The sequence below is a fragment of the Plecotus auritus genome (genome assembly GCF_963455305.1).
Source record: "Plecotus auritus genome assembly, chromosome: 11".
Classification (NCBI taxonomy): Eukaryota; Metazoa; Chordata; class Mammalia; order Chiroptera; family Vespertilionidae; genus Plecotus; species Plecotus auritus.
Window position 1 is genome coordinate 42,560,732 of NC_137777.1, and position 17,391 is coordinate 42,578,122.

Here is a 17,391-nt window from a genome sequence, read left to right on the forward strand (position 1 = left end):
GAAAGAGAAACTGCGTGACTCTATATGAAGACAACGACCATCACATTCCACAGCACGTCATTGGGAGACTGGTGAATCGTCAAGCATTATTTAAAACGAGAGAGAAGAGAACGGGACACAAGCGCCACGAGAGAACACTGGAACAACGGAACCAAACCCAGTTTCCCTGTCGGTCACGGGAAAGCGTCCCCTCTGTTTCTAACACTGTTCGTTCATTGCTATTGTAAGCCCCGGTAGCAGGATCGGATGTCTGCTGCCTCTGGACACATGAGTTATGATCTGATCTCAGGTTCCAAGGGAAATGCGCACAGTTTTATCCCCCCCCCCCCCCCCCAGTTGAATAAACAGGACTACGTATATTATCTCGTGTGTTAGAATAGCGTTGTCTTCACATAAGACTCAAATAAGGGTATTAGTCATTCATTTCCTTGAACACAGACACCCTCATGCGTGCTGACAGGTTTATAAGGATGCGGTGGCCGCCGTGGTTCTGGGAGCTGCTAGATGACGGACTTTGATTTCTTGCAGTCCTGAGCGATGGGGCCCGGGTGTGTCTGGTTACTGTCCGCCTTCTCTCCCAGATGCTGGCCTTGTCTGGAAGATTAATACATGAACAAGAGCTGAAGGGGCAGGGTTGCACAACTTCAGACATGTTTATTAGCAGATGGCACACGGGATGCAAAGGTCACCACCAAAGTGACATTTTAAAGTGAAACAACAATATTTATGTTCAGATAGTCTCCTGATGAGATCATGTGGAAACGGTTTTGATTAAATTAGCTTATAAATGGTTGCCAATCTATAGACAACTTAAAATGCCACGTCTGTGTACCAAATGTTTTCTTCTCACGCTCTCACCTTCTAAATATGAATGAGTAAAAGCTGCTTTCAGGGGTTTGCTTCCTTAACTGTGGGATCAGCGTATCTGGTTTTTATGTCCCGGGTTACCTATTTTTTTTTTTTTTTTTCCATCCTAGAAACGTTATCTCCTGTGTGTGTTCTGAAACCTCACCTGCTGTGATTACTGCTCTCAAAGAGTTTGGATTCCGCTATGTAAATATAACTGCGTTCAATTTCTTTTCTATAAATTGGGTGTCTAGAAAGACCTAAAATCCAGTCTCAGATAAGAACTTACTATCACTGCATTTCCGCCTTGAAAGCCCTGGGGAGCCACACTTTTGTGGCAACGTGTGCTTGTGTTTCGTACAACAAAGCGAAAGACAAATGCTGCTGAGGGCAGGGTCCCCCTCAACTTCTTTTCCTTTTCTCTCTGTTGTGCCTACAACTTGGCAGGAAGGTGAGTCAAACATTTTCACTCAGAAAATGGCTCAGCCAGACAATGCTCAACAGTGTGAAGTGAACACAATTTTTTGGTTCGTTTTGCCAGTCTCTACAGTCAACAAAACACATGAATATTTTCAACAGAGGCACTAAAATGCAGACATAATAAGCTATTAGCAAGTTAAAACTTTCACAGTCAGAATGTAGGAAATGAATATGACCGTATGTGCGGTTTCTCGCTTATTGACATTTAACCGTATTACGAATAATTTTGTGAGATACAGATACTAGTGTCTGGAGTTTTTTGCCTTATCATGATCTGCGTTTTATTTTTTGTGTACAGTGACAAAATTATACATGTGAGAATACGACAGAAGGTTTACTCACTTTTCAAGGGAGCTTTTGTCAATATTCATTGTCCCTTCCATTGGATCCAGTCCTTGCTCAGAAAATTGTTTCAAGGCACTTAAAGCTGCCTAGAAATGAAAACAAACACACCAACTAACAAGGAGAGCCATTCACTGACTTTAATGTCATAAACAGGCAGTTGTAAAAGAAAGCTGAGATATATAGTAAAGACTATCACTTGCATTCGTCTAAATAAATGGTTTGCGACATCGCTTAGCAATATTACATTTGAAAGGCGGTAACGTGTCTACTGTGAGAGCTTTATTTCTGGCGTGGGGTGGGGGAGGTGGAGAGGGCAACCTCCGCACGCCTCGCGCCTCATCCCTGGTCCATAGTTTTATAAAACCACAACGTTTTATCTGCAAATGTAGAAACACCCCTATAAGCGTAACATACTTCGATGGTGACTCTGTATAATTTCTCCACGCTTTACTGAAACTACACATTCTCTGCCTTCAGATGTGAGAACATCAGACTTTTCCAAACCCGGATCCTCTTTCCGAAATTAGCATTAAAGGTATTGCTCCATTTTACAGACCGTGGGCCCTAAGCAAGTCACAGAATGGGAGCCGAGAGAGGAGGACGCTCGAGCAAACCGAGGGCATGGTGTGATGGTATATCCTGAAGTGCCCCCCTCCTCCTGGGGCCCTGGGGAGGCAGACCCGGCCGTGCTCGGCCTCCCAAGGTGCTGATAGGCCCGAGATGCGTGGGACGCTGACGGGTGCTGACAGGCTGGTGGAGCCTCGCTGGATAGCTGGGAGGCACCAAAAATGCGATGCTGATAAGATCTACATAACTTGTTGACACTCTTGTGCATGTTCCAAACTGTTATTTCTTGGAATAAGAATTTGGTTCTTCTTCCCCTCCTCCGCACCCCCCGCCCCCGCCCCCTTTAAGCCCCACCAGAAGGGCTTTGTTGAGTCTGAGAGAGGTGTGAGCAGCCAGGGGTGCTTGACTCTTGGACATCCTGCTGGGTCACACTTTGGTCATCTGTGTCTTCTCAACTGCCTCAGAAAAAGAGCTAACTCTTGCAATTGCCCAGACTTTTATCTGCCAGGGACCCCTTTTGGGTAGCTGACAAGCGCATGATCCCGTTGACATTTCTTTATGCGTAATATACCCTTTTGGTTTTTAAGTTAATAGACTTTATTTTTTGAGAGCAGTTTTAGGTTTACAGAAAAATGGAGGAGGGAGTACAGAGTTCCCAGACACCCCTCCCCCACCCTAACACAATGTCACCTATTAACAGCCTGCATTGGCACAAGACGGTTGTTACAAGTGATGACACAATACTGATACATTATCATTAACTGAAGCCCACAGTTGACGTTAGGGTTCTCTCTTTGTGCTGTATATTCTATGTGTGTGTGGGTTGTTTTTTTTTTAATATATTTTATTGATATTTCACAGAGAGGAAGGGAGAGGGATAGAGAGCTAGAAACATCGATGAGAGAGAAACATCGATCAGCTGCCTCCTGCACACCTCCCACTGAGGATGTGCCTGCAACCAAGGTACATGCCCTTGACCGGAATCGAACCCGGGACCTCTCAGTCCGCAGGCCGACGCTCTATCCACTGAGCCAAACCGGTTTCGGCGGTTTTTTTAAATATATATATTTTTTATTGATTTCAGAGAGGAAGGGAGAAGGATAGAGAGATAGAAACATCAACAATGAGAAAGACTCATTAATTGGCTACCTCCTGCATGCCCCCTACTGGGGATCGAGCCCACAACCCAGGCATGTGCCCTGACTGAGAATCAAACCATGACCTCCTGGTTCATAGGTCAACGCTCAACCACCAAGCCACACCGTCTGGGCCATTCTATGGGTTTTGACAAATGCATAATGTCATGTGCCCACCATTACAGTGCCATGCAGAACGGTTTCACCACCCTAACAGTTTCCTACATGCCACCTGTTCACCCCTTTTCCTTATCTCCCCAGATCCATGGCAACCACAGATTTTATAACAGTCTCTATGGTTGCCTTTTCGAGAATGTCTACAGTTGGAATCACACAGTACATCATTTCAGATTAGCTTCTCTCCTTAGCTATACGCATTTTAGGTTCTTCCATGTCTTTTCATGGCTGGATACCTCCTCTCTTTTAACCACTGAATAATAGTCCATTGTGTGGACGTACCACAGTTTATCCATTCATCCATTGAGAGACATCTCGGTTGCTTCCAAGTTTTGGGTGTTATGAATGAAGCTGCCTTAAAATATCTGTGTGCGGATTTTTGTGGAATGTACGTAATCTTTTTGTCTCCCTCCTCTCTTGGTCTTCCTTTCTATTTTTAAATCACAACTCCTATATCCAATCCAAAGGTGCTTTTCTTTTCGTTTAGACTGTTCTTCCTTGCAGGTCTCTGCCCCGGTCTCCCCAGCTCAGAGGTGCTGAGCTGAATGCCCAGGCAGGTCCCCAGCCCTGCTGGGCACCCTGGGCAGGGCGGGGCGGGCTCAAGCCCCCTGTTTTCACCATTATCTATCTCTTTGAACCTGGAGTCCTCGGGGATGTCGGCGCCCCACCCCACTACTCCTGACCTTGGTCCAAGCTCTTACTGCACAGCAGCTGGCAAAGGCTGTGGTGGCAGGTAGGCACCAACCTCGGCTGGGTAGGAGCAGGGTGTCCATCTCATCAGGGCACTGGTATTGGTTGAACTGTGTCCGCCCCCAGATTTATATGTTGAAGCCCTAACCCCTAGTACCTCAGAATGAGGCGCTATCTGGAAATAGGGTCATGGCAGATGTAACCAATTAAGATGAAGTCATCCTAGGGTAGGGTGGGCCCCGATCTAATATGACCAATGCCCCTATAAAAAAGGGAATTTGGACACAGACGCACACACAGCGAGAACACTATGTGACGAGGAAGGCAGGGGCTGGAGTGATGTAGCAGAAACCAAGGAACGCCAAGGATAGCCCACAAACCGCCGGAAGCTGGAGGGAGGCAGGAAAGAGATTCCCACTCTCTCAGTCTCAGAAGGAGCCAACCCTGCCGACACGGAGACCTTGGACTTTTGGCCTCCAGAACTGTGAGACAATGCGTGTCTGCTGATGAAGCCACTCCGTGTGCGGTCCTCTGTGATGGCGACTAACAAACCAATACGGGCACATCATAATTCCTCTTTAAGGATAGCAAGGCCCCTTCCCCTCTCTGATGTTTCATTTCATCCATTTACTATGAAAAGGAGTTTTTCATTACAGAAAAAATCATAATATTTGTAAGACAAGCAAAATAAAAAAGTGAAAATAGCCACAATCCCACCCGCCCTTCGCAGCGTGGTGTCTGCCTTCCCATCCCCGCCCATCCCCTCTCCATGGGGACATCCTAAAGGCTGGAGTGCACCTGAGCCTGTTGGGTAACCTGCCCTTTTTTCAGAGAACATGAGCAGCGCTCCAGAGCAACAGAAACATCCATTCCCTACCGCTGGCCCTTCGGGCCACTCCCAAGTTTTAAGCAGTTATTAGCATGACACCAAGCTTCCTAACAGTCAAATCTCCGCGTACCAACTCAATAATTTCCTTATGACAAACTGACGCTCTGCGCCAAGAGCACGCACGTTTTTAAAGACCTGGTCTCTCCGCCCTCAGCCAGGCTGAGGCCACACCAGCAGTGTGAGGGCGCCTGTTCTCCAGGTGCTTCTGGAATCAATCACCTCTCAGAACCACCGCGGATCACTGGAGCAGACCTGTGCTGTCATTACGGCCCTGCCCTCTTTTGAATTTGTCCATCCCGACCATTTACCTTATTGAGTAGACTTTGTTTCCATCTTTATTGTTGAAATTATTACATATGCCCCCCTTCCCCCCATGGACCCCGTCTAGGCCCTCCTCAGGCTTTCACCACCCTATTGTCAGTGTCCATGGGTTATGCATAAATGCATACAAGTCCTTTGGTTGATCTCCTCCCGCCCACCCACCTTCCCACACCTTTCTTGTGAGATTCCTCAGTCTGGTCTATGCTTCTATGTCTTTGGATCTATTTTATTCATCAGTTTATTTTGTCCATTAGAGTCCACATGTGAGTGAGATCATGTGATACTTGTCTTTCTCTGACTGGCTTATTTTGCTTAGCATGATACTCTCCCGGTCCCTCCAGGCTGTTGCAAATGGTAAGAGTTCTTTCTGTAGACTTAGTTTTGAGGGATGTTTCTTTCAAAAATTACATTCACCCTCAAAAGACTTAGATGTGGACAATTCCCCTCCCCAACAAAGGAATCTGCAGAGAGATGTGACTCTCACTTAGACCCAGTCAGCTGGCCTTGGAGTTCCTTTAAGTCCTGAAATGGGGAGGTGGCTGGCGGCTTCCCCAGTCCTCTACGCTGAGGACAGTCCTGCAGGTGTGGGCATTCTTGTGACCTTGTTACACGAACCTCAGCTCTGGAGTCCTGCCTCATGCACACGTGTACGGAGGGCAGAGCCAGCCACTCTGTGCTGAGCTCCAAAGACCAATCCGTGCTTGACCTTTCCAGAGAGCACCACTCCATGGCGCGGCCCAGTGGACGTAGGGCTCCTTCTGCAGTCAACGGCTTTGAACAAAGGAGCAACTACTTTGTTCTGATCCATTAATACGTGAATTGCTGGCAGGAATGCAGATTTTTATCAATTTCTTCCCAGATGGATTATTACAGAAGGCGACTCAGTGCCCGGAAATTGAAATGTGTAGGTGGTACTGCTGAACAAGACCCTTGGGTGCCCCAGGGCTTCTCGGTCCTGCTCTCTTCCCCATAGGGCCCAAGCTGCAACCGAAACCACAGTTTTGAAGACTTGGTTCCCAGGGCTGCCTGAATACCAGGAGCCAAATTTCTTGCTTCACCGAGCCCAAGACCCGGGTCACCTGCTCTCTCCCACCCAAGAAGAGATGCGCATAGGAGATAAAGGCCAGGTCTCAGGCAGGGAGCACGTTCAATGTTTCAGATCTTGCAAAACCTCCTGGATGATTTTATCAGCATGGCAGGCAGGTCCCCGGGCACTGTCAGAATGCCTGTCACCCCGCAAAGAATGTCCTTCAGGCCGGACGGGCGGCGTGCTCTTTCACGCGGTGCCATGGATGGATTTTCCGAATTCCTGCCCAGCTGCTTCCCTCCACAGGTATGCTTCGAGGTTTCCAAATAACATTCTCTTACCTACCCGATGAGATAATGCAACCCACCTCTTATTGATAACCCTGAGGACAATCGCTTATAACTATGAGAAGACTTCTCGTTAGTTTATAAAAGGCCGGGAAGGCCGTTTATCTTCTCTGTAAACAGTCAGTGCTGCCATTTCATGAGCATGACGCTCCGGCGCTGTACCTGGTGAGCTCAGAGGTTAGCACAGCCCAGCCAGGTCGGTCAGCCTACCCATCAGGAATTCAAGGTCACACAGCTAGTCAGGGGCAGAGCAGAGCTTGGAACCCAGCCCACATTCTTGATCATCACCTCACTTTATTCCATCCAAACCGAAGCGCGGCTCACAGTCACCTGCCCAATGTCAGCGCAGCTCCTTTCCCCGTCATGATTGCAAAGTCGCTCGTTCTCCACCTCCTCCACGCTCCGTCTATTAGTCACTCCCCACAACAGCTACTGGAGCTGAGCTCATGCAATTATCTTCCTTTTCTAGAAAGGGATTTATTATTTTGCGGGGTGACATGGTCAGTTCCCAGCCTCCAGCCTTGGTGCAGACCCTGGGTTGACCTCCGGGGCTTAGTTCAGCACTTCGGTAACACTTGCAGTTTGGGCTACAACGAAATTGCTACAGTAATTATTTTGTCACTTAGAATTACCCAAGGACATGATTCACCACTTCTTAACCTCCCGCGGGTACCCAGTGTCTCCACGCTCCCTTGACTAGCCTGCCCCCTCTATTGTTCTAGGAAGAGTTTTCCTCTCTCACGTCCTGGGGTTGCTGGCAGGAGGGAGACGGAGCTCCAGGGTGTGGCGGGTCTGCGGGATGCAGGGTGCACAGTGAGCGCGGGTGCTGGGTGTACGAAGGTGAAATGGACAGTGAACGCGGGCAAGAGTGTGGCTGTGATTTAGAGCGAGCGAGCGAGAAGCCCTGGGTGTCTAAGCGAGGGGAGCGGGGCTGGGGCTGCCCACCAGGTGCCTCCTCTCACAGGGAGCTTCGAACAGACCCCTCCCCTTCTCCCCTTGTCACAGTGCCACCCTCACCCCCAAGTCACCCTCCACCACTGTCCCAGAAAGACCCCTTACAAATGAAGCACTTCCATGGAGAGCTGGGCCACTTTCCAATGCCCACCGTAGGAGTACGCGGCGACACCTGAAATAGCCACTTCCAATTTAGCAGGACCCAGCACCAGCCATTTCAAGGAACCATGTGCAATGGAGTGGCTATGGGAACAAACACCAACGCTTAACAGTCCACAGAAATGTTTCCCTCTGTACTTCCAAATCTGCCCAGAAGACGGTAAAATTAGCAAAATCCCCGAGTTTAAAAGAACCGAATAAACTGTTACCTGCTAGAGGCCAGGTGCTTAAAAAAAAAGAAGACAGACCATATTGCAAGTATGCTACCTAATATTAAAGGGGGACACTCTGCTAGGGGAAAATCACTGCCCTCCTTTGGGGAGACACATGGAGAGGCGGACAGGAACAAGCACACCGTCTCCCATGGGAGGAGAAACAGATAACAAGGCCCTGCCCGCAGCCCCCCTCCGGCAGGGACAGTCTGCGGGGCGGCCAGCGTGAAGGCATCTGGGAGTCGTGGGAAGGAAGTAACAGGGCTCCTTAATGAGGAACATCCTGAGGGATGCTTAAACCCACGTGTGTGACTTCCCACACACTGTGCGTTCGAGAATTTCAAAGATACACTAACACAAGTACCCAGAAACTTCCATTCGGTGGTGGCCATAAACAAATAGACAGCTAATGATTTCATTTCCAAGGCCAGAAAATGTTTTCCTACCAAATCAAAACAAACTCGCTCAGCATCCACTCGTACGCTACCACAGCCTACCCACCGGAATCGTGAACTTTAGCTCTGTGACAATTTACATGTTGTGGGATTTAACCAACCAACCAACCAAAAAAAAAAAAAAAAAAAGGTATCTTTAAATCAACACATGCAGCTTCATTTAAGAGGAGAAAAAGGAACGTATTTTAAAGAAATGGGTATTTCCTTTTTTTCTTCCTTTTCAGCGCAACCCTTGTATATACGTGTGTGTGTGTGTGTGTGTGTGTGTGTGTGTGTGTGTGTGTGTGTGTGTGTGTTTCCCATAGGGGAGAGCGTCTGCATAGATACACAGAAATATTTTTGTCCCCCAAAACATTTTACAACTGTTTTGTGAGTAAAGCCCCACAGGTTCTAGAACAGATGTCGCCACCATTTCATGTATCACTTGTTTTGCGCGTAGTTATAGTAATGCCAGAAATATGACGCCAATGAGATACTTTCCATGCCTGTTGGTTGGTTTGGGTTCCCAAGTGTCCCGGGGTGTGTGTGTGTGAGTGTGTGTGAGTGTGTGTGAGTGTGTGTGTGTGTGTGTGTGTCCACAAAATGGAGGTGAGCCTTTCCAGCCGTTTCTGTAATTTCTAACTTCCCTCTTAAAAATATACTTATATTTTTAAATATTAAAAAATATATTTTTTTAAAAAAGAATGAATCGTTGGTAATGGCAGGGTAGCAGGATTAGGTCATTCTTTGAGAGATGACAATGGTCTTCATTAGCAAAACGAGAATTTAAACTCATCCCCTAATGACACACAGCATTTTGGAGTCTTTGAACACGATGCCCAGTGGATCCTTTTATTTCCTGTTTTTCCATTTCACACTTTCCCCACCGATTTCATAGCCTAAATCCCAGAAACAGGCTGTTCCCATTAAAGTCAATGGTAACACACATGTCTGAATGTGGCCTTCATTCTTCTTTTCTTTTCTTTTTTTTAAGATTTTAAAATTGATTTTTCGAGAGAGAGGAAAGAAGAGGGAGGGAGAGAGAGAAACATCAATGTGAAAATGGAACATCCATCAGCTGCCTCCTGCATGCCCCCTACTGGGGATTGAGCCTGCAACCTGGGCCTGTGCCCTGAAGGGGAATCGTGGGTCAATGCTCAACCACTGAGCCACACCAGCTGGGCAAGAACAGGAATTTTTACTCTAGAATGTGGGGAATTAGTACAACATTGGGCACGTGTGCTACGGATTTAGCCATCACCTCTATTCCTCGGTCAGGCTCTTACGCTGGGTGATCCATGTAGCTGTCAGCCTTGACAATAAAGGAGGTGAATTTACCGCAGGATTAACTGTGGGAAGAAATGTTTCCAGTGTGCTCAGAACAAATTCAAGCAGCGGCCTCCATGCTGCCCTGTCTTCCTCTAACCACAAGCTTTCTGCTTCACCAACGTCTTTCCTTTTTAAGTTCCTGTGTTGCCCTCTAATTACTTTTGATTCAACAGAAATTCCCCTTTGTAATGGCATTTACAACATGGCATTGATACAAAGCAAGCATGTCTGCAATTGGCAAGACAATGCCCCCGGGAATGTCCATGTGCTGTTCCCCAGCATCAAAACAGGCTGCCTCACGGGCAATGGTTTCTCTGCAGATGGGACTGAGGTATGAGCGTTGAGATGGAGAGATTATGCTGGATTATCCGGGTGGGTTCAATCTAATCACACCTGAAAATCAGAGAGGCTTTCCTGGCTTTGGTCAGAAAAATGTGGCAGGGGGGAAAAATGGTCAAAGAAATGCAAAGTGGTTAGTTTTGAAGACGGGGGAAGGGAAAATTAAGCCATGGAATGTCCTTGCCTCTAGGAGCTGGGAAAGGCAAGATCAATTTGCTCCCAGATCCCCCTCCCCTCAAAGAACTGCTGACACCTTGCTTTTAGCCCAGGGAGACTCCTCCCGGTCTGACTTCTGACCTATAGAACTCTGAGGTGATACATTAGTGTTGTGTTATAGCAGCAAGATAAAACTAATACACTCTCCCTGTCATCTGGGCAAGGAAGGGGAAGGGACATGGCATTTGGAGTGTGGTCAGGCCTAGATTGAAGTGCCAGCTGGACTGCAGACCAGCTGCGTGTCTTCATGTAAGTTCCTGTAACTCCCTCCTTCTCATCACCTGTAAACTGGAGACTACACTCGTACTGCACTGCATTGTCCGAGGGGTTAATGCCTGGCTCATACAATGGTGTTTAATACATAAGGACTTAAAAAAAATACATACATACATACATACATATATATATAGTGTGTGTGTGTGTGTTGTTTTTTTCAGAGAAGAAGGGAGAGGGAGAGAGAGATAGAAATATCAATGATGAGAGAGAATCATTGATTGGCTGCTTCCTGCAAGCCCCCTACTGGGGATGGAGCCCGCAACCCGGCATGTGCCCTGACCAGGAATCGAACTGTGACCTCCTGGTTCATAGGTTGATGCTCAACCACTGAGCCAATACATGAGGGCTTTTAGTGCACATCTTTCTCTGTTGCGCCCAACATCCCACTGCAGGCATTGCCAAAGCCTCTCTCCATCGAGGTTCTCTCTCCTCCTCTTATACCCCCACCTGCGGGCTCTGTGGTCACTATGCCATGAGACACACAGGGCTGGGCTGTATGTAGCCATGGAGAGAAGGCTCTCCTGCCCCACGATCTACCTCCCAGGAATACAGGGATAGTTACTGTCTCCTCGAAACATAGATCCTTGGGACTTTGGCTTCTGTCTCCTTTGAGTTTGGCCACCAATGCTTCACCTGCCGGCAGAGGAGGCCTGCTCTGGTCCTCCGTTCTAGGACATGCCACCTTGAAAGTCTTGGGCGAAGCCCCTGTGGTGGGGTCCTCCCAAGGGGGGTTCCCAGGCACCTCCTGTGTAGACCTCACACAGACTCCACTTCTCCCCCGGGAAATGGAACTCTCATTCCATCAGCTGCTCAGGCAAAAATTCCTAGTAATCAACCTCGCTCACTTCTTTTCTCTCTCATCTCCCACGTCAAGCCATTAGTGAGTTCTGTTGTCTCTTCTTTGAAATGCATCCAGAACCGAACTACTCACCACCTGCTCTGCAGCCAGCCTAGCCCAAGTTACCGTCATTTCTCAGCAAGACTCAGGCTGTAGCTTCCCAACTCACCAACCTGTGGCTGCCCCTGCCCCCTTAAAGCCTCCCCTCCGAATACATCCAGAGATGGTGTGGGGGGGAGAGGACAGGCCCCAGCCCTGCTCTAAACCCTCCACTGGCTTCTCATTGGTCTTAGAACAGAACCCCAATTTCTGACTTGGGCCCCAGAGGCCTTTGTGACCCCACCCCGTCTACAGCTCCAGTCTCGCCATCTCCCACACTCCCCCAAGCCTCTTTGCTCTTTGAAGACCCCGACTCATTCCTGTCTCAGGGACTTCCATACGCTTTTTCCTAGAACTGGGACTCTTCTCCGAGTTCTTCATGCAGCTGGCCCTCGCTTCATCCAGATGTCACCCCTCGCCACCCCCACTGGACTTAAACCAACTGCACCACCCACTCTTGGCCTGACATTCTCACAGCTCCTCACACTGCCTAAGTTTTAGTGCTATTTTCTCTAAGATTATATATTTATCCATTTACAAGTTTATTGTCCATGTGGCCCAACAGAATGTGAGTTCTATGAGGGCAGAGCTGTGTTTGCTTTGTTCATTGCTAAATACTCAGCACCCCGAGTAATACAGGCTCAATAAATACTTACTGATGGAATGACTAAAAAAATGTAATGAATGATGAAAATTAGGGAGATCATTTTCCCCATTCATTGAAACCTAGAAGTAATCATTCATTGAACGATTAGAGACTAATTATTGAGCTGGAAAAAGTAACTGATAAATGGTTTTTCAAATGAAGTAAGTTAAATGGCATGGTAGGTTTCCAATGGGGGTGTTCTCATATGTTGTAAACTTAATTCATGTCAATTACAGTATTACAACTTTGGAAGCAATTTTATTGGAATCAACTTTAATTTTTTTCTAGAAAGTCTTAATATTTTCAAACTAACAGAAATGAAAAGTCACTTCAGAATTCAAGTGTAAACTATCTTCTTTTGCTCATTACAATGGAAAGAGAAGCACATCACCAGTAATATATATCACACTTCATTTGGTAATTTTTAGAAACTCCATTGAAAGTAATTTTTTAAATTTATAGTTAACCACCTCAAAACACACACACACACACACACACACACACACACACACACACACACTCAAAACCCTGGTATCCCGATTTCTTAAGAACATCTTCATTAAGACAATATAATCAAAGAAAGACAATTATTTTGTTTAAATAATTATGATCACAAATGGTCCCCTTCTCATATCTTCAGCCCCGAATCAGAAATTATTTAGTATACTTTTGGGGATATGCTTTGGGTCTGCCAAATACTTAAGTAAAAATTTCTCCTAAGTTGTTTCAAGAAATGGCTCATGTTCTAAGACAGTTAACACATTGTAATGTATCCAAACACAGGGTTGTTGTTAGTTTTTTTTTCCCTAATTGCTTGGCTGCAGATGAAGATGGAAATTATAAGAATTCACAGGACAGTCAGTGATGGAACCCTAATCCATCTTAAGCTGTAACATGACAACTGGCAGTTCCCAACATGTATTATGAGACAGAGAATTCTTTTTTTGCCTACGGGTACATTCCCTTTCAAAAGCAGATTTTCTTCTTTTTTCTTTCTGGAGATATCATGTTAAACTCCATTCTTGCTGGTTAATCTTTTAAGGGGCAAGATAGATAGGAGAGAGAATCTGTGATAGCTTTATAAATTTGGGGCAAATTGCAACATGAGGCATTCCAATATGCAATTTCAAATCAAAACCTGAACTGGGGAAAGGGACATTATACCAGCCAGCAGCATTCTTTAGAAATGCCTGACATTCAATTGGATAGAATTATATATTGAAATAGATTGTAGGCATATCGCAAATGTTTTCCCTCTAGCATCTGGTGGTATCAAAGCTGAGGAGGGGGAGTGGGTGACGGTGCCAGAACTAAAAAGCTGCCTTTTGGATAAATATGTGGAAAGGATATGAATTAAGTTATCAAAAGGCCAGAAGGATTTGCTGAAAGAGGGGCAGATGCTAAAAGCAATAAGCTTTTTAGAATTTGATAGCATGTCACTATGGTCCTTTGAATAACTAGTATTGTTAGCCAAATAATGGTAACTAACATTTCAAAAGAGAAAAATTAATGAATGAGTACATGCACAAAAAGTAAGAAGGCAATACCCTGATCAGTAAAAGTAAGTAGTATTTATGGTATCTGAGATGCAATGTGGAATGAGGGACCTCCTCTATGAAGCCTTCCTATATCTGGAATGGAGTAGGGATTTATGATGTCTGTGTGTTAGTCAAGGTAAGTGAATTGCTAAACAAATACCCCAGAATCTCAATGCTCATGGAAAGCTCAACAGCATGTTCCTGGGCAGTGGTCCCTGGTCAATCAAGGACCCAGACCCTTTCCATCTTGTGACTCTGCCCTCCTCTAGGCCAGCATTATGGTTCTCTCCATTCAGCCAGTGGATGGGAAAATAAAATGGAAGATCGTGTGTGGGAGGAGTTTATGAATAAGGACTAGAAGCCTTCATACTCTATTGACATGCCTACACCCAGTGACAAGACTACACCTAACTCCATGACCGCTCCCTACCCCCTTCCCCCAACTCCAGGTTGGGTAACCAAGTCTGGCTGCGAGCTGAGAAAAAGAGGACGCAGGTGGGGGGTGAGTCATTAGTTTCTACCACAAGTGGCACCATGTTATTGCACTCACTTGCTAAGGCATCTGCACATCTGTCTCCCCACACTAAACTGTGAGTCCCCAGAATAGAGCAGGCTGAACCTTATTTGTATTGGTAACTGTAGCGCCTATAGCATTCTCATAGTGTCTTCATGCAAGATGCCTTCACAGGACAGTTCTCATGCCCTTTGCACTCTGGTGGGGGAGAGGCTGGGTTCTTAAAAGACAAAGTGTTGTTCAGTGGTTAGAGTGCTGGCCATGCACTGAAGGATTGCAGGTGCGATCCCTGGCCCCTGTTGGGGCATGTGCAGGAGGCCCGACATCTCACATTGATGTTTCTCTCTTTCTCTCCCTCCATCCCTCCCTTCTATTTTCTTTCTCACTCTAAAAAAAAAAAAAAAAAAAAAAAAAAAAAAAAACCAATGGAAAAAATGTCCTTGGGTGTGGATTGACAAAACAAAACAAAAAAGAACCAAATCTTTATTAAGGACAAACCAACTTCCTATCCACTGAGAACGAAGTCAGAAGTTATAGGGAAATAACTAGGAGTATAGGACTTTATAAAAACCTAGAACCTTATTCTTTCTGTGCCCATTTGGTTTCACTCAAAGCAGGAAGAGCCCGTGAGAATATCAGAGACAACAAAGACAGGGGTTTCTGTGGAGTCTGCACCCCACCTCGCAGTCAGACTGGGGTAAGATTCATCCTAAATCCTAAGTAAGAAACTGAGCCAGTAAACAGTCTTATTCCTTTTCTAAAAAAAATTTTTTTTAAAAAAACCTCATTTTGTTAATGACCGTGTAAGAGAATGAAAAAACAAGTGACAGACTGGGAGAAAATATCTCAGACCTCACATCTGACAGAGCACTAGCACCTACAATATAGAAAGAACTCTCAAAACTCAACAGCAAGAAGAAACAACCCACTAGGAGGATGGGCACAGGGCATAGAAAGACAGTTCACTACAGGGGATTTGCGACGGCAAATAAACTCATAAAAAGATGCTCAACATCACCTGCCTTTCGGGCCGCAATATCACCACAAACCTTTTAAAACAGCTCAAATAAAGAGTGGCAACGCCACCAAACGCTGGGGAAGATTCAGAGAAGCTGGTTCTCTCCTACACTTTTGATGGGAATGTAAAATGTCTCCGCCACTCTGGGAAAGAGCTTGGCAGTTTCATAAAAAAACTACAACGTAAACTTTACAACCCAGCAATCACACTCTTGGTCATTTATCCCAGAGAAAGAGAAAACTGATGTGCACACTCAACCTGCTCAGAAATGTTCACAGCGGCTTTATCTGTAATCCTTAAAAACTGGAAACAACCAAAATATCCCACAACATTAAACCATGATGCACCCATACTACGGGACCAGGGAAGACCACTCAGCAACAGAAAGGGAGGAACTGTGGGTACACACAACTTGATGGACCTCACGGGCTTTAGGCTGAGTGGAGAGAGCCAACTGCAAAAGGTCCCTCACTATACGATTCCGTTTATATCACATTCTCAAAGTGACCAAAGTAAAGAGATGGAGGACAGAGTACTGGTTGCCAAGGGTGAGTGATGGCGGGCAGGGGGGGGGGGGGGACGATGGGGGGGGGAGCAGGAAGAGGTGAGACTAGGAAGCACAGGGCCAACCCACCTTTCTTAACCTCGCTGACTTTTACTTTCAGATCCAGCTTAGACATCTTCGGGAAACCGCAAGCCGCGGTTTGCCGCTCTGTTGACTAATGAGTTTGCCGACCACTGCCTTAGGGAACAACACTTAAAAAACATTTTAATAATGTACTAATGTCTTTAACCTGAAGTCAAAACTTCTGGGTAAGGGTAATGCCTTACAGCAATGGTCGGCAAACTCATTAGTCAACAGAGTGGCAAACTGCGGCGGCTCGCGAACCGCAGTTTGTGGACCACTGACCTAGTACTTTCTTTTTTCTTTAATATATTTTTATTGATTTCAGAGAGGAAGGGAGAGGGAGAGACAGAAACATCAATGATGAGAGAGAATCATTGATCAGCTACCTCCTGCACACCCCCTACTGGGGATCAAGCCTGCAACCCAGGCATGTGCCCTTGACCGGAATGGAACCTGGGACCCTTCAGTCCGCAGGCCGACACTCTATCCACTGAGCCAAGCCAGCGAGGCGACACCTAGTACTTTCTACACGATGCTAACATTATCTGTTTGCCTGGCTACCCCGGTTGAGGTGGAGCTTTACGAAGCTATAGGCCGTTTCTTCTCACTTGTGTTTTTATACCCAGATTCTAGCAGAGCAGGAGCTTACCCTATGTGTGTGCACCGCCACTGAATCCCCCACAACGCACACGAGTTTAACTCGAGTTTGAGTCACTAAGGATTCCCTGTCTCTCTCCACTCGGTATTTGTGGGAATACTGAGAGTGGGCTGACCTTGGCTATGGGCCGTAGATGTGAGTTCTGGAATCCCCGGCCTGTCCCAGCTCTGCCTCTCTTAAAGCATCAGGAACATTGGAAATGGCATTGCTGTTGGTAAAGTAAGCGGTGCTCCAGATCAGGGGCGTGCTTAGAATGATACGGGACCACCTCCCTGACGTTTCTGAAGTGTAAGGCCCGGTAATCCTAGAAGCCTGACACCTCCGCCAGCAGCCCTGGAGGTTTGAAGAGCTGCTGTCCTTTGTCACCCACTTCCCCCAGGGACATGGCCACCTGGAGGTCTGCACGTTGATGGCTCTGTCCTGGTCTGAACCTGTTGGGGCATCTAAGGCCAGAGACGAGTTTCCCTGAACTCACCAGAACAGGCTGTATAAAAAGTTTTGCATCTGTTTATTGAAAGAACATTCCGTGTTTGGCAGAATTGGGTCTAATAATTGCTTTTACGTTAACATGCCCCAGGATGGAATGGTTAACAAGAGAGAGCAAGGATGGCCTCCCCGATCCCTAGTTGCCAGAGGTGACCGATGCGGGCCAAAGGGCCTGCTGCTGTGCCATAATTATTGAACCAGTCCCCTACTAATAGACTATCT

At 46.5% G+C, this 17,391-nt stretch overlaps 1 protein-coding gene across 22 annotated transcripts in view; it reads right to left on the minus strand.

Moving 5' to 3' along the window:
* Positions 1–320: 320 nt before the first annotated feature.
* STAU2 (staufen double-stranded RNA binding protein 2) overlaps positions 321–17,391 on the minus strand; it is a 244,914-nt gene continuing 227,843 nt past the window's right edge. For all 22 annotated transcript variants that reach the window (XM_080647146.1, XM_080647156.1, XM_080647142.1 and 19 more), the window contains 2 exons: positions 1,669–1,757; positions 321–594 (listed from right to left, as the gene is read on the minus strand). In XM_080647146.1, the coding sequence (XP_080503272.1) occupies positions 501–594; positions 1,669–1,757 (183 nt within the window). In that variant the 3' untranslated portion in view covers positions 321–500. The remainder of the gene's footprint in view (positions 595–1,668; positions 1,758–17,391) is intronic.